The sequence below is a fragment of the Chrysochloris asiatica genome, unplaced genomic scaffold (assembly GCF_000296735.1).
Source record: "Chrysochloris asiatica unplaced genomic scaffold, ChrAsi1.0 scaffold00141, whole genome shotgun sequence".
Taxonomy (NCBI): Eukaryota; Metazoa; Chordata; class Mammalia; order Afrosoricida; family Chrysochloridae; genus Chrysochloris; species Chrysochloris asiatica.
The window spans coordinates 184,652-209,983 of NW_006408659.1; the positions used below are offsets into that span (position 1 = coordinate 184,652).

The 25,332-nt window shown below is 45.8% G+C and overlaps 1 protein-coding gene across 1 annotated transcript in view; it reads left to right on the forward strand.

Annotated features, from left to right (window-relative positions):
* The window catches only part of JAG1 (jagged 1), a 39,781-nt gene extending 14,449 nt beyond the window's left edge, over positions 1–25,332 (forward strand). Inside the window, exons 4-26 of the mRNA XM_006870390.1 lie at positions 3,828–4,082; positions 5,608–5,668; positions 9,490–9,620; positions 9,859–9,978; positions 10,432–10,545; positions 12,761–12,874; positions 13,461–13,574; positions 13,970–14,016; positions 14,351–14,524; positions 14,960–15,110; positions 15,816–15,980; positions 16,467–16,580; positions 17,192–17,305; positions 17,409–17,522; positions 17,684–17,800; positions 18,467–18,494; positions 18,914–18,999; positions 20,299–20,412; positions 21,240–21,349; positions 21,440–21,673; positions 21,896–22,027; positions 22,372–22,522; positions 23,305–25,332. Coding sequence (XP_006870452.1) covers positions 3,828–4,082; positions 5,608–5,668; positions 9,490–9,620; positions 9,859–9,978; positions 10,432–10,545; positions 12,761–12,874; positions 13,461–13,574; positions 13,970–14,016; positions 14,351–14,524; positions 14,960–15,110; positions 15,816–15,980; positions 16,467–16,580; positions 17,192–17,305; positions 17,409–17,522; positions 17,684–17,800; positions 18,467–18,494; positions 18,914–18,999; positions 20,299–20,412; positions 21,240–21,349; positions 21,440–21,673; positions 21,896–22,027; positions 22,372–22,522; positions 23,305–23,762 — 3,218 coding nt within the window. The 3' untranslated portion in view covers positions 23,763–25,332. The remainder of the gene's footprint in view (positions 1–3,827; positions 4,083–5,607; positions 5,669–9,489; positions 9,621–9,858; positions 9,979–10,431; positions 10,546–12,760; positions 12,875–13,460; positions 13,575–13,969; positions 14,017–14,350; positions 14,525–14,959; positions 15,111–15,815; positions 15,981–16,466; positions 16,581–17,191; positions 17,306–17,408; positions 17,523–17,683; positions 17,801–18,466; positions 18,495–18,913; positions 19,000–20,298; positions 20,413–21,239; positions 21,350–21,439; positions 21,674–21,895; positions 22,028–22,371; positions 22,523–23,304) is intronic.

Here is a 25,332-nt window from a genome sequence, read left to right on the forward strand (position 1 = left end):
TGCCGTCAAGTCGGTTTCGACCCATAGCGACCCTGAACAGGGTTTCCGAGGCTGTACATCTTTACGGGAGCAGATCGCCTCATCTTTCTCCCGCGGAGCAGCTGGTAGTTTCGAACTGCTGACCTTGCAGTTTGCAGCCCAATTCGTAACCACTACGCTACCAGAGCAAGTCAAAAAGTAATGCTACTAGGGTTCCAGTTCATACATGGCACAGGTTCACTCCAGATAACATGTTTAAGCATGTCTCTGTATTCATTGGATAGCTGCAGACAAGTTCTTTCAGAAGTCTACTTGTCAGTCTAATTAGGGCAAGCCAGTCAAAACAGTGACTTCTGAAGGCATCTGCTGGACCAGTTAAATTTCAGGCAGCCCAGAAGGTTACAATGACTGTTTTCTTGGATTCCAGAGGGGTAATCTTAATAGATTTTTCTCCAAGGACACAGGACTATCCCAGGGGCTTATGATAAAGACGTTTTAGAAAAATTGGAAGCTTTGTTGAGAAAAGGCCAGGAAAGTTGTGCTAAGGGAAAAAAAAAAAAAATTTTTTTTTTCCCATTATGACAATAGATGTGTTCATTCTTTAAGGGGAGCAAGGGCTGTTTTATGAGAATTCATCAGGAAACCTCATTCCCATTCACCTTACTGCCTGGATCTTGCCCCTTTAGACTTCTTTTTAATTCCTGAGTTCAAAGAACATTTTAAAAAAATGATTTGAGTCCCTTGAATATATCCAAACTAATGTTCTGACATGGTACAAATCGAAGAGCTCAGAATTCTTCCAGGGAGGGTGGAAGTTGTTTTTAAGTACCACTGAGTCAGTTCTGACTTACAGAGACCCCTCCAGGAAGGGGTGGAGTCAGTTCCGACACGTAGCAACCCTGTATAGGGTTTCCAAGGAGTAGCTGGTGAGCTTGAAGTGTGAGAAAGGGTTAGAGATATGGAAACACTGCCCTTTAGAAATGTATACACTAGATGGAGAATATGTCAAGAAATGATGGCTTCACATTTTGAGAGTTTTACTAAAGATTTCTATGATTTTTGATTTTTCTATCAATAACTTTTTGACTTACCTGCATGTATGTGTGTGTGTACCAAGCTGATTATGTGTGCCATGGAATTGATCGATACATAGTAACCTGAAAGAACAGAGTAGAATTTCTCTCTCCGGTTTCCTGTATCTTTACCAGGGAAGGAGCTTTGATGGTGAAGTGGGTTTACATGTTGGGCTGCTAACCACAAGGTCAGCAGTTGGAATCCTCCAGTTGCTTCTTGGGAGAAAGATGAGGTTTTCTGTTCCCATAAAGATGTACAGCTTTGGAAACCCTCTACAGAGTTGCTGTGAGTTGGAACCAGCTTCCCGGCACACCACCAATCTTGCAGAGCTGGCTGCCAGGTCATTTTCTCCTGCAGAGCCAGCCCCTGATGGATTGTAACCTTTCAGTTCATAGCTGAGCGCTTAACTGTTGGCATCACCAGGGCTCCTTCACAAGCTGATGAGAATGGTGATTTAGACAACTGCTCGAAGCAGGCAGCAAACCTGTTGTGTATCGCCCACATTCCTGGGAGCACAGACTCTGAGCTCCCTGCCCTTCATTCAGATGCGAGATTATGAAGCAGACCTGTTGGCCCCAGTGAGATGCTGACATGGTCATTGGTACAGTGTACTGTACTGTAGCTCCTGAATATGAAATGTTCAGCTTGCATCTTTGGAGAAGTGCTTTACTCTTTTTTGAATTGTTTGCTGTTAGCTGCCTGAGAGTACTTGACAGCCTTTGAGCCACGGCTAGTGTATTTCAGTAATTCTTTTATTAAGATCTCAAGAGGCATGACACCTTTCTCGTAACCATATGGTAATAACCCACTACACTTCTTAATTGAACCAGCCGAGCAAACAGGCATTTAATGAGGGATATTGTTATCATTCTTTGGCTTGTGTTTATTTGCAAAACTGAAATTCGTACAAGTGTTATCTGCAAATAGTTCTTTGCACATCGTGGTGTAAGGCTGCAGGTATGTGGGCTTGTTGAAGGTTTGTCTTGCCCACGTGACAGTTAAATCATGAGGGCATTCATTGGGGCCGCAGGGAAGGAAGAAGTGTATGTGTGAAGCTGAAGCCGCCCTGAAGTTCCTCCTGGCCTGGTCACCTACAGGGCTTACATTGCCCTATGAGTGAGCACAGGCCCTGGGCCTAGAAAAACAGGGGTGTGGGTGGGTAAGAATCACAAAGACTTTGAAAGTAGGGCCTAGTACCGTCTCTCCAAGGTGGCCTTGAATTTGACAAGGCGGTGAAGGGTTGGTGCTGGCAGGTTTAAGAAAACAAACATAAAACCAAGCTGGGGTGCTGACTTAGTGTGTTGCCGCCTTTTCATGTCCCTCCTCTGAACTCCTGGCACCTGGTGTTTGGAGTTATTTTTGTACCTGCCTCTCCTCTCAGACTAGATTATGGGTGACCTCAGGGCAAGGACCACTTCTTAACTGCTCTTGAGAGCTGTGTGAATTTCTAGGCATTTCTGTACCTCCATAAGAGCATGACTCGACTCAAAAATAACTTAATCTACCTGTATCTAAACTGGGGTGAATTCTTTTCCCCATCTGTCTTTGAGCAAAGGTGGAATATATAAAGTTCATGTTGTTGCTATTTCAATGCCAGTTTTAAAGGTGAGATGTTTATGGTTTTAAAAAACAAGCAACCAAAAAAAGCCGCATTGCAGTAACTTCATCTATTACTCTGGCTTACGGTGAAGGGATCTCAAAAAGTTCTATCATCTCTTAATTCCATTTTCCATGAACTTGTTGAAGCCCCCTTGTGTCTCAACTAGAATAGATTTGAAGCAGACAAATCTCTTCTAAGCACAAAACACAAACTCTAAAACCAGATGAGCAAAAAGCATTAGCTTTGACATGGAATTATTTAAGTTCTTCAAGAGCCACATTCTATAAAAGGCAACCTTCCATAATATGTAAAGAGCATTTGCAAAGCGGTATGAACAGCAATACAATACACAAGTTGGCCAAGAAGAGAAACAGGTTGCACTTCACAGGAAAACATTATAGATGGTTTTGTAAACACATGAAAGAGTGCTCAACATCACTCAATTAAATGCTAATTAAACCAAGAGATACCTCTTTACCTATAAGGCAAAGATCAGAAGGTTTGATAATGCAAGGTGTTTGGTACTGTTGTTGGGAAATGCAGTTTCCGATTGTGGTGGGAGGACAGATGACAAGGCTGCGCTGGTGGGTAGCTTGGGAATGTCTGCGTAAAGGAGTAGATTGGTGTGCGCATACTCTGATTCAGCACTTCCACTTCTAGGAAATTTTCCTACTGCTAGAGCCACACCCATGGGCAAATTATGTTCAAGGATGTTCATTGTGACTTTGCTTGATAGCAAATGGCCAAAAACAACCTGAATGAGCGTATTTTAGGAATTGGAGAAATTATTTAACAACACTTCCAGGCAATGAACTACATTAAACCCATAAAAGATGGAATCTGTGTAAGGTGGAAACCTGTCAGAGGAAAAAATGCAAATATGTTTCAGTGATGTGAGCAGTGGGAAACTCGAGAGACAGAAAAACAAGGCCTTCCCACGGAATTCCAGCTCTCACAGGTCTCACTATACTATGCGCTTCAGTGGTAACAGTGGTCGCCTCTAGGGAGGAGGACAGATGTTTATTTGCTGCCCTTTTGTACTGTTTGAATTTTATACCACGAGTGTACATATGTTTTTTTTTTTTTAATAGCCAAAATGATGGGGAAGGAAGGCTTCATTGTGAATGTGAATGCAGTCAAGTAAGTTTTTTTGTTTTGTTTTGTTTGCTTCTAGAATCTGACAACATTATTGAAAAGGCTTCTCATTCGGGCATGATCAACCCCAGCCGGCAATGGCAAACACTGAAGCAGAACACAGGGGTTGCCCACTTTGAGTATCAGATTCGCGTGACCTGTGACGACTACTACTATGGTTTTGGCTGCAATAAGTTCTGCCGACCCAGAGACGACTTCTTTGGACATTATGCCTGTGACCAGAATGGCAACAAAACTTGCATGGAAGGCTGGATGGGGCCCGAATGTAACAGAGGTGTGTGTGTGTGCCTGCGAGCGTGTGAGTGCACACTTGTGCCAGTGGGTGCCCCCTGTTAGTGCCAGAGACTCTCGCCACATCAGTTGTCAAGTATTTTAGCTGTTTTCTTGCCCTGAAGCATGATGATGCTGAGTGTAGAAGGTGCCATTGGTGCCCTGTTCAGGTTCCTTTCTCCTGGCAGATGTACCCCTCATCTGGGAGGAGGGCTGTTTTTGAATAACTCACAGGTGCTGCTCCTGAGAATTGTCCTCTGGGCTAAACAGAAGTTACTTTCAGTGAGTGACTGACATGGCATTCAGAGGCCAGCCTCCTCTCCCTTACTCTGTGGTCCATTCACACTCCCGAGCTAACCCCTAGACTGGACTGAGCCAGACTCCAGTCACTCCACACCTATGCACTCCTCCTTCCTCTGACCTGTCTTCCTAACCATCCCCCTGTCTCCCCCCATCCAAGTGCCCTTCTCAGGCCCTACGTCTAAGGAACCTGACTGAAAACAGATGCCAAATGGCACTGGGATAGCCAGTCAAAGTTGCAACAGATAGCCAAGTAGGAAAAAACAGCCCCTGAGCTTTTTCTGTGTCTCTTTGGGAGCCATGGTGTTGAAGGAGGGGCGAGCAGGTGAGCTGGAGCTGTCTTGTTGTGAAGGTAGAAAGTAGATAAACTTTCAGAGATTCTGCCTGCCATCCCCATCCGTGATTCCTATTCATGATGAGTTCATGGTAATATGAGTTAACCATATAATTCCCCTTTTTCAACATTAATGTAACTCAAGATAAACATAAATTAAGAAATCGATTTGTTTGAAATGTGACTAAGAACAGAGACCAAGGAGTCTACAGGTCTTTTGTACCTTCTGTTCTTAACTGGAGACAAGCATTAAAAAGGAATGACATTTCTGAAAAGAGTAATTTATAGGATAAATGTTTTTTACAAATAATGTTTTAAAGACCTGTAACAACTTTAAATGTGCTGAGTTTCATATTTTTAATCTGTCCCAGTTTTTTGAATGAAAGAAGCAGCATTGTTTTCTGTGGATACTTTACAAATGTGTCACCACCACCAGGCCTGACCAGCCCACTAGTCCAGCACAGAAACCTTGGCTCTGCTCGCCACCTGCGATTTTGGTGGGGGGTTAAGGAGGCTGAACATGCCCTGCTGGGACAGCGTGGGCGGCATGAAACAGGTTATCTGTTTTGGTGAGGATAGATGGTGGGCTGGGTGGGAAATGACAGGGCATTGCTAAGAGAGCAGGGTACCTATTTGATTAGAGAGACTGAATGAGGGCTCCTTTTCCCCACCAACTTGCTGGCATTTATTCCCCAAACAAGATCACGTTTTGAGGATCTGCTAACCGTGGCCTTGAAGTTTAGCTGGCTTTGTTTTTTGGGCACCTTCTATCTTCCGTTCTTACAATGGGCTTGATACGTGATCTCTCAAAAGTGTGGATTTTGTAGGCTTAAAGTACTAGGCCATGCTCATGAAAAAGGGGCAACGTGCTGATGCATCTTTCTATGTTTTACAGCGATTTGCCGACAGGGCTGTAGTCCCAAGCATGGGTCGTGCAAACTCCCTGGTGACTGCAGGTAAATAACCACAACACTGTTAAATTTTTTTTTTTTTTTTACGAAAAATGTCGTTTTTCTTTAATACAACTGAGTGATTGGCTTTTATTGGAAATATGCTTCTTTTTATTTGGAAGACAAGAAAGCTTTAAAAAAAAAAACAAAAAAAACATATAGTCACATCCGAAACTTACTAAATTATCCCAGCTGACTGGTGGAATGCACACACTTCTCTCTTGGAAACAAACAAAAAACACTACTTATGCATTGTCAGTGACTTCATGTATTTAACTATTCTGTAAATTGATAACATATTTTTATAATCTTCAGCTTAAAGTGCTAATGGACTAGATGGAGGTCTGTGGGCATGCCTCTTGTGTCGCTCCTCCCCTGCCTGGGTTTTCCTTGGCCTGCCCTCCCCCACTTTTCCCATCAATAGTCTAGCATTCTTCAGAATGGGATTAGTACAATCTCCTGGCCCCTTTGCAGTCGGAAGCCGGGCTAGTGCTGAGAGGTTAATGGCTGCACTGGAATCTTGTCAGTTGAGACTGATGAATGTAGACTTTTGCTGCTGGCCTTTGAAGTCAGTTCTTTTATGATCCAGGACAATGCAGAAGCCAGCCAAGCCTAGACCTCCCCCATCCCACCCAATCCCATGATGATGGTTTGGGGGAACTTCTTGAAAGGCACATTACACCAATTTGGGAAAGGCTGTTACGTGAAACATTGTTGGTGTCTGTGGCATTTTGACACAATCTCGCACTTTCCCTCCTCTCAAATTTTAAGTATTAGCAGATGTAATATGACACTAAGTGGGTCCTTTCGGTCTGCCATTTTGGCCCCAAAGCCACTCTGGTTTGAGCTAATAAGGGAAGTTTGTGAATTGAAACTAGTATGATTCAGTGGGTGAATTCCTTGAGGCTCTTGCTAACATGCAGATCCTGCTTGGGTTGGGCCCAAGTCTCTGCATTTTGTTTTAACTCCCAAGTGATGCTGATGTTGCTTTGGGAAACATTGCCTCAAAAGCTTCAGTACTCCAAGTTTAATCCCAGAATTAACCTGAAGACTCTGAAAAAATGCAGATTCCTGGGTTTGCCTCTCAACCTACTGAATTCCTAGTCCTCTGTTTGATGTCCCAGGAATCTGCACTTTGACTAGCTCATGCCACGATTTTGTTGCTCAACAAATTGTGACTGCTGCTTCAGGGAAAATTGTCTGTAATCTGTACCTTTGAGGTCTTAGCACTCAGTTCACTTCATTTGTAAGGGACACACAACTCCAAAGCTTAAAGCCAAAATGGGATTCAAGGCAGTTGGAAGTCAAAAGTAGACTGTCTTGAAATTGTCTTCTTACACATTAGAAAGATAGTGGGGGGTTTGGTTTGTTTTTCTGGAAGGTTGATGGGAGTAATGGCCTTGCTGGTTGGAATACTGCCCTATTTGGAGGCAGCCAACTGTAGTATTTAACAGCCCAGCTGTCAGAGGCTGAGCCGGAATCCACCTACATTACCTCTTCCTAATTAAGGGTGTCCTGGAGAAAGTCAGATCTGAGGTACTGTTAGTGACTCCGAGCTGCTCCGTGCTCAGATGAGTATCAGCAGAGCTGACCCGATTTGTGCAACTGTCATCAGAATACACACACTGCCTCCCTCACGGTGGGAGGACCCTCCCAGCCAGAACAACAGGCTTTGTTTCCAGAATTGAGCCCTTTCTCTTTCGAAGTCTCACCTCCCACTCCCTGCCCAGACTCGCACTGGTGCCCTTATTTACTTAAGGTGCGACTTTCCCACACGTCATTTGCATAGTCTTCCAGGCCATTTGGGTCTTCCAGCCTTGAGAGAAAACCCAAAAGGAACCTTCTAGCTAAGAAAGTGTAGGGTGCGTCCAGAAATAGTTGAATGGCAGGTTACCTGTAAGTTGTCTTTTTGGATTATGTAGTACAGATTTTTTTTTTTTCTAACGTTGGGAAACTTCACTAGTTTGGTTGTTCCCAAGCAGGCATAGACTACTTTTCCTGGGTGCACTTTATTGCAAGCCTGCCAATAATATCAAACTTAATTATGAATCATCACATGAAGAAAGTCACTTCAATGTCTCATGAGAACCTTAATCATATATTATTAAACTGGGATAACTTGGTGGATGCCTCTTTTTAGGGTCAGTATTTTTATTTGTTTTCTTTTGAAGTCATCCATAACCTCTTGTGGCTCCTTTTTTATGCTTGGGGATTGAGCGCTCATTAATTAAGAGGTAAGGTTGGGTCCTCAGCTGCCTCTTCTTGCTTTTATTGGGCAAATTGAAGAGGTGTAGTGATCCTTAATTTGGAAGGGAGTTAGGGAAGACAGCAAGGATATCACTCTTTCCAAATTAGTTGCCCTCTTTTATTATCTTCTAAGCTGAGAACATGAGTCTTTACAGAAAGGGTCTACTCACCTCCTACTAACTTGAATCTCTTCTGTTTTATTTTAAACGTTTTTACCAGATTTATCTTCCCTCTTAATTTTAGCTCCTTTAAATAGTCACTTGCAATTTAGACGAAGGAACACAATGTGATTAATCTGAAACCGCATATTCTCGCGGTTCTTTGTATCTGGGTGTGGATAGCTTGCTTTTAGAAGTTAGGAAGTGGTTAGTCAGTATTCTCAGGGGTTGATTCTTGGCCCAGGGTGATTAGCTATTAGTGAGATCCCTATAATTTTCCCATGACAAGGATTTGCTCGCCTGACTCCAGCTCTCTGGAAACGGAATGCCTCGTTTTCTGTGGGGGCTTGTTTTCCAGCACTACAGCGGAGCCACTAAGGATGGCTGCTCCTGTTGGTGGCTTTCCCAGGTTCTGTACTGGAAGTCTTTTACTCCCCTTGCCCCTTACTTGCCCCACCTGCATTCCTAGTGGTGAGTTGCTAGTTCTCTGCCTTCCCACCCCTCTTTGTTAAAACTTGATTTTTGAGAAGGCGGTTAACATTTCAGACGGCTTGAAACCTGAGGGGAGAGTGGTTTGAGACCCTGCCCTCTCTTCCACCCCAGGTGAAGGTTTATGTTTGTGTTTTTGTTTGGGGATCAAAGGCACCATTTGGCTCCAATAGAGTCTGATTAACAAGGCTGGTTTATAAAGGAAACTCAATTCCCCCAATATCAGATAAACTTAGGTGACCTTTTTTTTTTGCAAAGTGAGAAATAACTATAAAATAAATTAGCATAAACATCAATGGTAATGGGTCATAAATTAGCTGTAGAATTGTTTCCAAGGACTGTTGCTTCCCTCACCCGCCCTGCAGAAATGGATCTAGAGATTCTACCCTTTGCACAAGGAGGGTGCCCCTTGTGCCCCTTCCCCTCCTCATTTGTTTGGTTTTCTGAAGCAGCCGCATCAAGCAGACACAGTTTCCTCTAGCACTTGGTGTCTTGTTGCATTTTTGTGTGCTGGGGTCACGACTTGCTGTTGAGACAAAGAGGGCCAGCCAAGCTGCTGGATAAAAATGACTGCAAAGGCTGCCTCTGCTGAGCCTTTCACTGAGCTATTGTCACCAAAGAGTCCTCTCCTTTTCTCTTCTGTAGTCTCTGTGGACAGAGTTCTGGGATTGATCAATTCCACACCCTATATGTGTGAGCCCAAGCAGAGTGGTCACGCAGGCCTCTGTCTCCTCAAACGGCCTCCTTTTATCAGGGGTCTGCTAGAAGGAGACCGTGACCCAACTGTTAAAATGTTTGTTTCTAAGGAGTCCCAGACGAACCTTGACAGTCTCCCCTGCTGTCACCAAAAGCAAAACAAAGTGCTGTCTTGTACACTCATCAAGTGCACCCCCTTCCTGCTCCGGATACTAACAGGGTGCTGTTTCTGTCTAGGTGCCAGTATGGCTGGCAGGGCCTATACTGTGACAAGTGCATCCCACATCCGGGCTGTGTCCATGGCACCTGCAACGAGCCCTGGCAGTGCCTCTGTGAGACCAACTGGGGTGGCCAGCTCTGTGACAAAGGTATGCCTGCCAGGGATGGGGACATCGGGCTGCTGGAGCGTGGGCCTCAGAAAGGGGCAGGAGATCCTGGGGCCTGGGGGGAGATGGTAGTTGGTTCTTTTTTTATGTAGTAGCTTTTAGTCTGTGGGGTTTTGTTTTGGGTTGTTTTGTTTTCATTTTAAAGAGGAGTGGGCTGTAGGAACTGTAAGGGTTGCTAGTCTTTAGGGCCTGTCATTGATTTCAGGAATCTTTTTGGCAGATCTCAATTATTGCGGGACTCATCAGCCATGTCTCAATGGGGGGACTTGTAGCAACACGGGGCCTGACAAATACCAGTGTTCCTGCCCTGAGGGGTATTCAGGACCCAACTGTGAAATTGGTAAGTGGTCCAGGCTCAATGGTATCCCTTTGTTTGATTTTTCTGTACACCCAGCTTAAACTAACAAATGCTTACGTACTCATTCAAAAGAGCAAAATATCCTCCAAAGTTAAGACTGGTTATCCTAGCCAGCTCCAGGGGTGGTTGAAACCTTTTTTGTGAGGCCCAACAGTTAATTTGGGTGCTAACCATTTTGTACCATTTGATGCCGATTAGTGTAGGAGGCAGTATGAGGTTCAGGTGACCCCAGCTTTGAGATACGTTAGAATGTGGCTGGAGAGAGTGGAGCAAGAAAGCTGACTTCTTTTAGCCCTAGATGGCCAAAGCAGGGTACTATCACAAACTTCCTTTTATTTTTGAAACCTGCATGAGGTCATCAGGTGTAGAATTCTGGGGAAAGGTTGTAGGTAACAGACCAGGTGTCTCTTGCTGACTGATAGACTGATTTTGCAGCGGAACATGCCTGCCTCTCTGATCCCTGCCACAATGGAGGAAGCTGCAAGGAGACCTCACTAGGATTTGAGTGTGGGTGTTCTCCAGGCTGGACCGGCCCCACGTGCTCCACAAGTAAGTTGGGTTTTTGACCCACGTCCCTTACAGAGAATCATTGTGTCAAGACACAGAGTTTCGGGAAGAGATACCCAGGTGTATGGTCCCATGTGAAGGTCTCAGTGACCCTTATTCCTGGTGGGTAAGGGGTGGAGCATCTGGTGGCTTGAACTTTCAGCTTGTGTATCTGGAAATCTTTCATCCCAACATCCTCCCTACTAAAGTACCATGTTGTTGATTTTGACTCATGGAGGTCTGGTGTGCAGAGTAGAAATGCTCTGTGACTTTGCAGAAGCAGATCACAAGGCCCAACTTCTGAGGTGCCTCTAGGTGGATTTGAACTGCCAACCATTTGGCTAGTAGTTAGGGGCTTGGCTGTTGTGCCATTCAGGGGGAACCTCACAAAGGTAGCATGTGTGTCTATTATTGGGAGAAACATTCATGATAGCTTGTTCCTTTGCATGTGCTTCTCGGAGCTTATCTGACACATGGTTACTCTCCTTGCAGTGGAAAAGGCCACTTGCAGGGGAGGTATCATTGCTGACTATTGCTATGGGGGCAGGTGGCCGTGAAAGAGGGCTCTGCAAGTGTGTATATGACTGTGCTGTGGCCACAGCTGCGAAACCTGCCTTAAACCAGGGGACATCAAAAAGCTCGTGGCAAAATTTCCATTATCTTACAACTCCATTTTTCCATGAACTTTTTGAAGTGCCCTAATACAAGCCCTTTGTGCTTCAGAACCCCCTGAGGTGTTATATATACATACAGACTTCTTGACCTCACAGTCCCCACCCTGAATCAGAGAGTGCATACTGTTAATGAAGCTCCTGGAATTCTGGGTGCAGCCAGACCGGACAACTGTGGCTAACCACCCTCCCCTGCGAAAAAAGCAGCGCACGGTGAGCTTAAGGACCTGGGTTCTGACCCAGACTGCCTGGGCTGGCACTGAAGGCCCACGCCACCTCACTTCTCAGCACCATAATTAAATGAGATAGTAGCGATCCCCATCCCTCTACTTGTCCTAGAGTCAAATTCAGGATGAGAGCCTTTGTTGTTGTTAAGTACCATCAAGCTGGTTCCGATCCATAGAGACCCTGTATAGGGTTTCTGAGGAGCTGGAGCCACTGACCTTGCAGTCTAATGCATTAACCCACAGCATCGTACTAGGACGAGGTCCTAGATCCTCAGCGAATTAAGAGTCCTCTCCAACCTAGTGTTATTGTTGTTGTTAAGTACCATGGAGTCAGTTCCGACTCTTAGTGACCCTGCATAGGGTTTCCGAGGCTGTAAATCTTTACAGGAACAGAAAGCCTCATCTTTCGCCCGCAGAACTGCTGGTAGTTTTGAACTGCCCACCTTGAGGTTTGCAGCCTGATTTGTAACCACTACACTTCCAGAGCTCCTTAATCCAGTGTAATAGTCCTTAGATAATACATACAGTTAACACACTTGGCTGTTAACAGAAAGGTAAGAGGTTCTAGCTCACCCTGAGCCAGTCACCTAGGAGGAAAGACCTGGAGATCTGCTTCCAAAACAAATTGAAAACTTGAACGACACATGTAAGGTTGCCATGTGTCACAATTGACTCAACATCTACTTTTTATTTATTTTTTAAGTCTATCATGGACATGGAGGTCTGGTGGCACAGTAGGCTAAGCACTATGTCAGCAGTTCAAACCCACCAGCGGCTTCTCAAGAGAAAGATGAGGCTATCTGTGATCATAAAGATTTACAGTCTGGGCACCCTAGGAAGTGATTCTGCTCTGTCCTATAGATTGCTATGAATTGAAACCAACTCAGTGGCAGTGGGTTTGGTTTTATTTTGGGGGGGAAGTATGAATTTGGAGTAGGATTTTCTTCTGTAAACCAGCATTCTATTTCCTTACATCTTCTTAGCTTCTTCTGATTCACAATGAAACTTTTCTTTAAAAACAAAGACTGAGCAGGTAGAGGAGATGTCCTTCTGAGATTAGATCATTGATACTCAGCAGTATCCAGCTGCTCCTCCAACCACTCCACCCCCACTTCTTAGGTCAGGGATTAAATGAACTGGGGCAGTGGAGGATTTAAAGCTAAAATGAAGGCTCACACCACCGCCTTCTTCTTCTATAACTTTACTTGTAGCAGGTACCTGGCTTGTAGGTGAGGTGACCTCATGGAAGAACTGGTAGTAAATCCAGTTGGCAAACACATTGAAATGAAACGACCAATGCCTTGTCCTTTCCTTGAACAGACATTGATGACTGTTCCCCAAACAACTGCTCCCATGGGGGGACCTGCCAGGACTTGGTGAACGGATTTAAGTGTGTGTGCCCACCTCAATGGACTGGCAAGACGTGCCAGATAGGTAAGATAACTCTGGTAACTGTCATTGCTGTACCGAGGACGGCTTTGTTAACCCAAGCTGTTCCGGGAGAGAGAGAGCATGTGGCCAGCTGTGCGCGTGTACTGCATCACACTGCGCGGTCATTTATTATCAAGAGTCTAGCAGGCCTGGGAGCAAAACTTGAATGCAAATGGCCTGCCCCTTTTAGATTCTGTGGGAAAGTCACACGATTCCTTGAACCATGTCATTCGTCCCTTCGAAGAGTGTTCAGCTGGATTCCAAATTGTGGATGATCTCATGAGGAATGAACTGTTTGCATTCTTTTTGCCACATTTAAATCCCAGCAACTAGGCTGACTTGTGCAGAGAAGCCTGGTGGCTTTCTGTGCTATAAGGGACCTGGTGTTAACTAGTAGTGAGAGTTACTTACTGCGTGACAGCCAGGGAGAGGCTTCAGATATTCAAAATAGAGTGAACCTAGTATTTCCTTTCCAGCTCACTTACTAAAATGTCTCATATATCAGACAGAAACGTTTGGTATGCGGGTTCTGGGGGAAGGGAAGGAGGTAGAACTCAGTTTCTCACAGCTCATCCTCATCTTCTTTCAGATGCAAATGAATGTGAGGCCAAACCTTGTGTAAATGCCAAGTCCTGTAAGAACCTGATTGGGAGCTACTACTGTGATTGTCTCCCCGGCTGGACAGGACAGAATTGTGACATCAGTGAGTGACTGTTTCGATTTTGCTTCTCACAAAAGCCCTCCGCGGGTGCCAGGTCTAAATCTTGGGTGCTAGAAGGAACACTTTATAGCGGGATGTTTTTAGAGAGGGAGTGGTCAGCCTAGAGATGGAAACACAGGCTTTATCAGACTCATTAGTTGGTAATGGCCATATTCTGATAAGATGGCTAAAACAATGCTGTGAAGTTTCACCAGCTCAGTCTGAAGAGTTGGGGAGGGTTAGGGTTCCCACCCAGTGCAGTAACCTTATCTCAAGGGAAGCATGCAGGAAATCTGATTTAGAAGCTTTTATCTGTCCTGAGTGAAGGAGACTTTCTCAATTAAACCCAGTTTCAATCTAAATTGCCTCCTTAATGGAATGCCTTGTTTATTTTCTAGATATTAATGACTGCCTTGGCCAGTGTCAGAATGACGCCTCCTGTCGGGTACGTAACTCTTCACCTCAATCCCAATTTTGACCATTGAAGACAGATCTTAAGATTTATGGGGCTGTGGGAAAGCTTTGTCCCTACAAGGTGGGAAACTGCAGGTGAAAAGTGAATCCATGGAAGTTTAACAAGGGCTCAGGTTACCGGGGCCTCCTGGGAGTTATCTGGAAGGCACGCTAACAGACATTGCGCCTAACACCTTTCAAGAGGCTTGGCGGTCAACTGAGCGAAGTAGCTGAACAGCAGCTGTCACGCTCTGACCCGCTGGAGGCCTGTGTGTGTGGAGTGCACAGGGAAAAAAGCATGTGTTTCTCCCCTCCTTCTCCTCCAGGATTTGGTTAATGGTTATCGCTGTATCTGTCCACCTGGCTATGCAGGCGATCACTGTGAGAGAGACATCGATGAATGCGTCAGCTACCCCTGTTTGAATGGGGGTCACTGTCAGAACGAAATCAACAGATTCCAATGTCTGTGTCCCACTGGTTTCTCGGGAAACCTCTGTCAGGTGAGTGGTAGAAAACCTCACATGGCAACGTTTTTACCTCAGAGCCTGCCTTCCTCCCTGCCCGTGGCTCCCCTTCTAGACCCTGGTGTTTCAAGTTCTGTGTGAAATCTGTTCACATCCTATTGTGTGGGGATGTCTGCTAGACGGATGTTGGTGCAGAGAGAGATTGTTGTTGGTTTTTTAAGTCTCTGTAGCCAGTCTGTTTGGCTCTGTGTTTCGTTTTGCACTCCCACCCCACCCTCTGAGTATGCACATGTTTTTTTAAATGCTTACCTGAACCTCTAGGGTATAAGTGTGTATTCTGCAGTGAGTTTTCCTCATAGAAACGGAAGAAGGGGTCAGATTTCTGTGTTGGCTGTCCCTAAAGAAGTTATAATTACACCTTTGTTTTACTTTGATTCCTCTCCTCCTTTTCCCTATTTCTGATACTTGCAGTTAGACATAGATTACTGTGAGCCTAATCCATGCCAGAATGGTGCCCAGTGCTACAACCGTGCCAGCGACTATTTCTGCAAGTGCCCCGAAGACTACGAGGGCAAGAATTGCTCACACCTGAAAGACCACTGCCGCACGACCCCCTGTGAAGGTACTGCCCCCCCCCCCAGGCTGACCCTGTTGGTCACTTCCCCTTGGCACCCTCAAATGTAGTATAGATGAGGATGACCGCTCAGGGAAGCCAGTCTGCGTAGAACACGTGCAAGCAATCTAGGGCCCTCTGCTTGGAGGCAGCATGGTTACAAGTAGGCTAAGGAGAGACTCTGAAGTCCATTTGTCATTTCTGTTCTGGGCTGGGCTGATGTGCAGTGCTGAGGCATTCCTCATTGCAGTGCTGCCTAATAGAACCTCCTGCAACACTGGAAGCAGCCTGTCCCTGCTGTCCAGCACAATAGCCATGGATGGCACATGGCTATGAAGATTTAGAATCTGACCAGTGCAACTGAGAAACTGACATTTCTTTTCATTTCAAGTTAAATAGACATATATGTGGCTTATGACAAGCCGTGTAGTTACAAGCTTCAGCCAATTTGGGTAGATGGCAAAGATAAGCTGAAAGATTGATTTCTTCCTAGAACTTGGCTACATGTGGGGAAAATGTATTTTTTTTACCTGGAACTTCAACTTTATCACGGTGGGACATGGCAAGTTTTACCAGATTCTTGGCCGTTGGTTGCCTCTGGACTTCTCACCATCGTTAGCCAAAGAGAGTCCCTCCCGGCGAAGTAGGCTTGGCTTGGAAACTGCACGGGTTGTGGGCCCGTGACTGCCATCTGACCCTGAGTCTGTCTTCTAGTGATTGACAGCTGTACAGTGGCCATGGCGTCCAATGACACGCCCGAAGGGGTGCGGTATATTTCCTCGAACGTCTGTGGTCCCCACGGGAAATGCAAGAGTCAGTCGGGAGGCAAATTCACCTGTGACTGTAACAAAGGCTTCACTGGAACGTACTGCCACGAAAGTAAGACCCCCCATTAGGTGATTGGGCACAGGTGCTCCCACCTGCATCTCCCAGACCGTCGGTCCCCTAAGCTTTGTTTTAGGCAGTTAGACGGGAAGACCAGTAAAGGTTTATCCTTACACCTGGAATTTAAGACATGTCGTGTCTAATTTTGCAGTCCACACTAAATGCCTCTGAGTCACTAGATTATTTTGGAATGTTTTGGAATCTTACTAGTTTAGGGTGGTATTTCTCTGTAGGGATTTCTCCCAATTCCCACCAAGCAGCTTAGCATATATGAGTGCACTAAGTAAAATGCACAAGACACTAACTAGGAAGCCCTTGCCTGGAAAGCCTGCCCGTCTAATTTGAGAAACAGTCCTTGGAGAATTTGGAGTATTGTGAGTACCAGGCGTGTTTTCCAGAAAGGCAGCTGTGAAAACCATAGTGCTTGTGTCTGCATTATTTGCCATTCATTTCCCTCTTTTTCTTTGTTCCTTTACACAGATATTAATGACTGCGAGAGCAACCCCTGTAAAAACGGTGGCACGTGCATTGATGGTGTCAACTCCTACAAGTGTATCTGTAGTGACGGCTGGGAAGGGGCCTATTGTGAAACCAGTGAGTCACTGCTTCTTTGGGGAGAGGTGGCACTGGGTTGCGAGTGGAGGCCAGGGAGAGCAGACTAACCCTGCTTCAACTGGGAGGGGTCTCCATCTTTTATGTAGAAACGCCTGAAGTAACACCCCACCAATTTCTGCGGTGGTAGGGAGGCTTCTGCTGAGGAGCTGTAGACTCAGACTATGTGGTGATGGTGGTGATTAAGTACTGTTGAGCTGGTTCCGACTCAGAGACACCTGTATGAGGTTTCCGCGGAGCCGCTGGTGGGTTTGAACTGCAAACCTTGCGGTTAGCAGTCCAGTGCATATCCTATAGCGCCATGCTAGACTGTGATGAGGATAGTTAATATCCCCGCTTACAAGGTAGCGTAACTTGCTTTCTGTTCTGGTTTCCATTTCAATGGACATCACAGAGGGCTTCCCCATCATGCCTAACTTGTGGCATTATAGGTAACCCAGTCGGAGAGTCCTTCAGTCTTAGAAAGGGGCTGTTGATCTCTTAACTCAAGGACTGAAAAGCAGAAGTTACATGTGGCAGTAGAAAAGACTTGGCTTCCCAGGCTTGGGAATAGTGGGAACGTCTTCGGCTGAATGTGTCCTCTTTCATCCTAGATATTAATGACTGCAGCCAGAACCCCTGCCACAATGGGGGCACCTGTCGGGACCTGGTCAATGACTTTTACTGTGACTGTAAAAATGGCTGGAAAGGGAAGACCTGCCATTCTCGTAAGTGGGGCTTTCCTCGAATCCCATGTCTTGGGACCACTTCCTTACTGTCCTCAGTGGAAGCATCTCAGCTAGGGGCTCACACTAAGACCTTCCCCTGCAGGTGACAGCCAGTGTGATGAGGCCACCTGCAACAATGGTGGCACCTGCTATGATGAAGGGGATGCCTTTAAGTGCATGTGTCCTGGAGGCTGGGAAGGCACCACCTGTAATATAGGTAACTCTCCTGCTCCACGTGGGATGCACAACGGGCTTGGCCACTGAATATGTTTATCCCCGGCTCCTGGAGCCTAAGATCCTTTTCCTGGGTCTGGTTCTTGCCTCTCTGAACTGCCTGGATCCTCACAGAAGGTGGTGCTGTCTGCTTTTGTCTTGCAGCGCGAAATAGTAGCTGCCTGCCCAACCCCTGCCATAATGGGGGCACCTGTGTGGTCAACGGAGAGTCCTTCACGTGTGTCTGCAAAGAAGGCTGGGAAGGGCCCGTCTGCACTCAGAGTGAGTGTCTGCCCCCTTAGCTGTGCCAGGGCTGCTGACCCCCTCAGGGACTCAGAATTGAGACCAGAAACAGAGCTATCTGATGTCTGCCTCTGCATCACCTGGGTCTACTCTAATGAGTTGATGGGCTGCAGCCGTGACCTGGGCCTGAGAAAGGCATAGGGCTAAGTGGAGACAGATGGAGTGTCAGTTCCCAGATGGTTCCGAACCAGCAGCCTAGCCTGTCTGCTGCCATTCTCACACTCCTCCCCACCATGTCCTCTTCCTGTACTCATGGGTCCCACGGCCAGGGAGACAAAGTGTAGGGGCAAGTCTGGTTCCAATTAATTGGACTGTTCTGAGGCTCTCCCTGGTGCTAACGGGCGACTTTCTCATTTGAGTGCTACAGAAATCGGTGATGTTTTACTAGGACTCAGGCCCCTTTAAAGGAACCCTGGTAGCACTGTGGGCTAGGTATTAGTCTGCTAACTGCAAGATTGGCAGTTCAAACCCACCAGCCACTCTGCACAAGAAAGATGGAGCCGTCTCAGAAACCCTAAGGAGCAGGTCTGCTCAATCCCATAGGGTCCCCGAGCCTGACTTTGACTCGGTGTCAGTGGGCGGCTGAGGTTTAAGATCTTTGTCCTGTTGAAAGAAGGCCTCACTGAAAATTTTTTTTCTTTGCAGATACCAATGACTGCAGTCCTCATCCCTGGTAAGCAATGCCAACTGTTTAAACCAGTACTTGTCAGGTTAACATGCATGTGAACCTCCAGGGAGTATGTGTAGAATGTAGGTTCTGACTCTAGCTTTGGGCAGGGCTTCCTGAGACCCTGAAGTTCTAATAAGCTCCCAGGTGTTGCCGATCCTGTGGGCCGTGGCCACACTTTAATTAGCCAGGTGGTATCTTCATTTAGAGCAATGACTTGCAACCTGTGCAGGAGCACACTGGAGTCACTTGAGGCTGCAACCCAGATGGATGAAATGAAGATCCTCTGGGGTGGGACGAAGGAATTCGTAGTTTGAAAGGCCAGGGTGAGGGCCACCGCTGAGTGGACACCTGTGAGATGAGTGGCAGCTAGAACTGGGGACTGGGATGTTGGTAACTGACAGCAGCTTTTCGTTTCCTTGTAGTTACAACAGCGGGACATGTGTGGATGGAGACAACTGGTACCGGTGTGAATGTGCACCGGGCTTTGCTGGGCCTGACTGCAGAATAAGTAAGGAAGGGGCCCTCTGGGTTTCCCCATGGTTTTAGTCCCCAACTCCACCCTTCAGCTTGAGACTTCTTTCATCTTTCAAGGCAATTAAGGCCAAAATTCCCTCTTAAGTAGTGCTGAGAGAGCAGCTAAGCTCCTGCCTCCAGCTGGGATTAAGATAACCCCTCTGCAAGCCTCCTCCCAGGTACATGCTGGTGGTTCCCTGGGTGGTACGACCCTCCCAGGCCTTGTAGGTAGAGTGTAAGCCACAGAACTGATGATCCAGCCATGCTGAGCCCCCAAGTGGGGAGTAGATGCTTTTCTTCATGACTAACAGGAAATCATGGGCAAGCAGGCATTTGTCACAGGTACACTGCTATGGAACATAGCTAACTTTCATGGATGGAGCCAGGCTGTAGTTTGTAAGGCTGGACTGAAACAAATTTTATCTTGTCCTGGAAAAATGAATAAAACAGAAAGCGGGGCAAGGGGAACAATACAGGTTTTCAAAGTTAAGAGTTTATTCTTTATCTCAAGCATTTCCCTCTGCTTTTGTGTGGCTTTATTTTATTTTATTTTACAAAAAGTAGTAGAATAGTTGTTCTTAAGGAGGTTTCAAAAGCTTGTGAAAAATTGAATTAAAGGATACTGGAATTTTTCCATTAACTTTTTTTTTTTTTAAGTCCCCTTATATTACTGTTTTTCGTTTTTGCTTCCAAATTGTGTGGACTTGTATTGATGTCTGAAGTCCTCAGAGTCTGTAATTTATTAGACTTGAGCATTAGATGGGGATGAGTTGTATCCGATTCATGTTTGTGAATCTGGGCATTGGCAAATACAGCCTGGGGCCAAAGTCGGCACAATGACAGTTTTTGCAAATAAAGTTTTATTAGAACACAGCCACACTAGCTAGTTCATTCACATCGTGTGTGGCTGCTTTCAAACTAAGACAACAGAAGTTGTGACTGATCCCACCACCTTCCATCCCCAGCCCGCAAACCCAAGATACTTAACACCTGCCCCTTTACAGAAAAATAGTTGCCATCTTTGGTTCTCAATTATACTGTCAGAGAAAAAAAAAAAGTTGCTGCCTCTATTAGTGATCATGGTGGGGAGGCAGTGAGTGAAGTGGGCATGATGAGGGAGGCTTGAGAGGGCTTGGTAATCTCTTTAGATGGGTGCTGTTTACACAGCTCAACATTCATGGACCTGTGTGCGTGTATACTTGTTTTTACCTCTATATGTCACTAATGAAAACTTAAGTACACACACACAATGCTCCTCTCATTGGAACCTAAACTTGAACTTCATTTCTCCTAGACATCAATGAATGCCAGTCTTCTCCATGTGCCTTTGGGGCTACCTGCGTGGATGAGATCAATGGATACCGATGTGTTTGTCCTCCGGGGCACAGCGGTGCCAAGTGCCAGGAAGGTATGTGGCCAGGGCCCAGCTGCCAGGTGCCATCTAGGGTGAATGGACATTGTGGTTGTGTTGGGACTGTTCACAAGTGGGTGCTGGGCTCAGAGAGGGATCAGTTCAGTGTGGGCATTAGGGAACTTGGGGGCGGTGGGCAGGAAGGAGATGAGAGAGTCTCATAAGACAGGTGATTGATAATGGCATTGTTGTAATACTTTGTAACAAACCATCCCCAAACTCAGTGGCTTATAACAAACAGTGATTTCTATTGGATGGGTAAAGTGATTATGGAGTCCATGCATGGTGCAGGCGGGTGATGCACTTGGCTTCTAACCAAAACGTTGGAGGTCCAAGTCTACCCAGACATGACTTAGACGAAAGACCTAGGGATCTACTCCTGAACCATCAGCCATTTAAAACCCTGTGGAGTGCAGTTCTACTCTGACACATATATGTGGGGTCACCGTGAGTCAGAATGACTCAATGTCAGCTGTTCATTTCAGAGTGCTTGTCCTTTGGGTTGGGGTTAGGCTTGTTCTGTGTGCTGCCTACACCTCTTCCTTGGGCTGGCAGCTCTCTCTGGGATGTGTTCTTTTCATGGCAAATGGAAAGTGTGCAGGAGAGGTCAGGTCCAACTGAACGCTCACTGGAAGACTGCTAACATTGCCGTGACCAAAGCGAGTTATCTGGTGAAACACAGAGTCACCAGGGGAGGGGAGTATACTGCCCACTGTGGAAGGAACTACGTTGGCATAGGGCACAGGGAGGGAGTGAAAAGCTGAGAGGAGCTCTTGAGTCTGCAGAAAAGAGAATCCTTGAATTCACCAATCTCTGCCTTGAAGTTTCAGGGAGACCTTGCGTCACCATGGGGAGCATGATACCAGATGGGGCCAAATGGGACGATGACTGTAACACCTGCCAGTGCCTGAATGGAAGGATCGCCTGCTCCAAGGTGAGGCGTGAGGGCGACCCCAGCTCCCGGTGTTGAGAAACACTGGTGGGGCTTTCCCTAAACCTCTGGCTCCTGTCTGTCTCTCCACAGGTCTGGTGTGGTCCTCGGCCATGCCTGCTACACAAAGGACACAGCGAGTGCCCCAGTGGCCAGAGCTGCACCCCTATCCTGGATGATCAGTGTTTCGTGCGCCCCTGCACTGGCGTAGGGGAGTGCCGATCTTCCAGCCTCCAGCCGGTGAAGACTAAATGCACCTCAGACTCCTACTACCAGGACAACTGTGCCAACATCACCTTCACCTTTAACAAAGAGATGATGTCACCGGTATGGAACAGCTTCTTGCCTAGTGTGTGGAATAGTGGACGTCTGTGTTTTGAAGCAGGAATATCACAAGCTAGGATCTAGTTTGCCTTAGCTTCAATTCCAGGCATCTATGCAAGCAGAGCTTGAATTTGCTTAACTTCAAAGAAAAGACTGATTTGGGTGGGTTTGTTTGTGTTCCTTCTAATGTCTTACATGTGTGGGGACTTTTGAAATTTGTTTTAGGGCCTTACCACGGAACACATTTGCAGTGAATTGAGGAATTTGAATATTTTGAAGAATGTTTCTGCCGAATATTCAATCTACATAGCTTGTGAGCCTTCCCCATTAGCCAACAATGAAATCCACGTGGCCATTGTAAGTATAAGAACCGTTCACCTGATGTATAACTTAGCCAGTCAAGGCTGACCAAATATATCAGAAAAGAGGTTTCTGTCCACATATTGTCAAGGACAGAAGCTCTGGTGGTGCCGTGGGTTAAATATTGGGCTGTTAGCCACAAAGTCAGCATTCTCTGGGAAAATGAGGCTGTCTGCTGCTATCCTTAAACTCATGGAAGATCTACTCCATCCTCTAGGGTCATGAGCAGTCAGAATAGACTCAGTGGCAGTGGGTTTGGTTGGTTTACTGTTGAGGATTTTGAATGAAGGAATTGTTGAGTATCTGCTGACCCTCAAGCTTAACCACTCTCCTTTGTCTAGTCTGCTGAGGACATACGGGATGATGGAAACCCTATCAAGGAAATCACAGACAAAATAATAGATCTGGTTAGTAAGCGGGATGGAAACAGCTCGCTGATTGCAGCCGTTGCAGAAGTCAGAGTGCAGAGACGTCCTATGAAGAACAAAACAGGTAGGTGCTGGAGCGAGGAGGGGTCCCTTTCAGTGGTGACGCAAACAGATTGTATCGCACTGATGGAGAAGAACATCAGGCAGGGACTTAACTTGGCAGCAACTCCTTCACTTAACTGGTGACAAAACTAAAATCCCCAGTTTAACCTCGAGGATATGGTGAATTGGGGACAGGGACAACCTTACCAATTTTTTCCTCTGGTAAGTTTTGTTGTCTTGGAAGCAGGCTGCCCTGCAGCAAGTGCATTGCTTCTCAGTCCATCTTAAAACTGTAGGGCAGTGTGTCACTCTACCTTGGACTGACTTAGTTATTTGGTGTTGGGGGGACCAGCTCCGCTTGAGCACTGGGGGCCACTGATTTTCCCTAGACCCTCACACTCCCCTTCTGACTAGTTTGCATCTTTCTAGTGAGGAGGTGAGAAATTGGGCATGTAACCAGGGGCCACTTACATCAGATTCCTGATAATTCTGAAAATCTGATCCTAGACTGAGTAGCCAGACTCCCTTTGTCTTACCCAGACCCTGTCTCCCCATATGGAGTCAGAGCCTGTAGGATCCGCTGCTCTACTCAGCCTCTCTGGGGACTAGAGAGTCAAGGGCCCGATCCCAGCCACTGCTGATCAAGCTGTGAATTGACAACATGTGGTTGTGAAAAGGGACTTGTCCCCATGGCGCCCCTTTTTAGGGACTAAGGACAGATACACCATTGGTGGTATTTGTTTGTTCCTGTGATGATTTTATTTTCCCTTTGGCGAGTTAATTGGTTTCGTGCCTGCCTTACAGATTTCCTGGTTCCCTTGCTGAGCTCTGTCTTAACTGTGGCTTGGGTCTGTTGCTTGGTGACGGCCTTCTACTGGTGCGTGCGGAAGCGAAGGAAGCCAAGCAGCCACACTCACTCAGCCTCTGAGGACAACACCACCAACAACGTGCGGGAGCAGCTGAACCAGATCAAGAACCCCATTGAGAAGCACGGAGCCAACACTGTGCCCATCAAGGATTACGAAAACAAAAACTCCAAGATGTCCAAAATAAGGACACATAACTCCGAAGTTGAGGAGGACGACATGGATAAACATCAGCAGAAAGCCCGGTTTGCCAAGCAGCCGGCGTACACCCTGGTAGACAGAGAGGAGAAGCCCCCCAACGGCACGCCGACAAAGCACCCAAACTGGACAAACAAACAGGACAACAGAGACCTGGAAAGTGCCCAAAGCTTGAACCGGATGGAGTACATCGTATAGCAGAAAGCGGGTGCTGCCGCCTTGCCGACGCCACCCTTAGGTAGTGTTTCAAAGGCACTCGGGGCTTGTAGTTCTTTAAACTGTCGTCTCATGTTTGAGTCTAAGGCTGTTCCGGACTTAGAATCCCTTGTGTTAATTTAAGTTCTGACAAGCTGGCTTACACTGGCAAGGGTAGTGTCTGTGGTCAGCTGGAAACCCAAGCGGTGCTGCATTTCACATCTATGCAAAAGCAGTCAAAGGTGCCCTCGCATGGGTTCTCTGCAGCCACCACGCCGGGGGCCAGGCCGCCAGGAGACTGTCTCACCCTAGGTCCTTGAGCTTCCACTTCTGCCAGATGTCCCGATGGCGATGCAGTCTTAGGAGAGTAGTTTTTATTTATATTTATTGACTCTTGAGTTGTTTTTGTATATTGGTTTTATGATGACGTACAAGTAGTTCTGTATTTGAAAGTGCCTTGCAGCTCAGAACCACAGCAACTATCACAAATGAGTTTATTATTTATTTTTTTTATTGTATTTTTTTTTTTTTTTGGTGGGGGTGGGGGGACTTTGATGTCAGCAGTTGCTGGTAAAATGAAGAATTTAAAAGAGGAAAAATGTGTCAAAAGTAGAATTTTTTTTGTATAGTTATGTAAATAATTCTGTTTTTTATTAATCACTGTGTATATTTGATTTATTAACTTAATAATCAAGAGCCTTAAGACATCATTCCTTTTTATTTATGTGTATGTGTAGACTTGAAGGTTTTTGATAGCATTGTAAGCTTATGGCTTTTTTTTTTTTTTTTTGAACTTATTTTCTTAATACATGTTGCCTATAAGCCAAAATTAAGGTGTTTGGAAATAGTTTATTTTAAAACGATAGGATGGGCTTCCGTGCCTGAATACTGATGGATTTTCTTTTTTTTTTTGTACGACGTCAGCTGTTTAAGACACCTTCTATAAGTATCACTTTAAAACACGTTTTAAGGACTGACTGAGGCAGTTTGCGAATTAGTGTAGAACAGATTGTTTTCGGTTTTGTTGTTTTCTGCTTTAGACTTGAAAAGAGACAGGCAGGTGATCTGCTGCAGAGCAGTGTGTAAGGGATAAAGTTGAACTACGACTTAACATAGCTAAAATGTGAGTGGTTGAATATCATTAAAAATATCAAATTCATTGTGTGACAGAAGCACACCAATCTTATTTTGTAAATTCTGATTGCTTTTCACCATTCATATGTAATACTGAACCACTTGTAGATTTGATTTATTTGTTGTTACCTACTGCATTTAGGGGGTATTCTAATAAGCTAGTTGAATACTTGAACCATAAAATGTCCAGTAAGATCACTGTTTAGATTTGCCATAGATTACACTGCCCGCCTTAAGTGAGGAAATCACAGTGCTGTTATGATGTGGAAGATCAAAAAGGCTTATAAAACAGAGTAATCTCTTTGGTTCACCGTTGAGACCGTGAAGATACTTTGTATTGTCCTATTAGTGTTAAATGAACATAAAAATGCATCTTTGATGTGTTGTTCCTGGCAATAAATTTTGAAAAGTAATATTTATTAAATTTTTTGTATGAAAA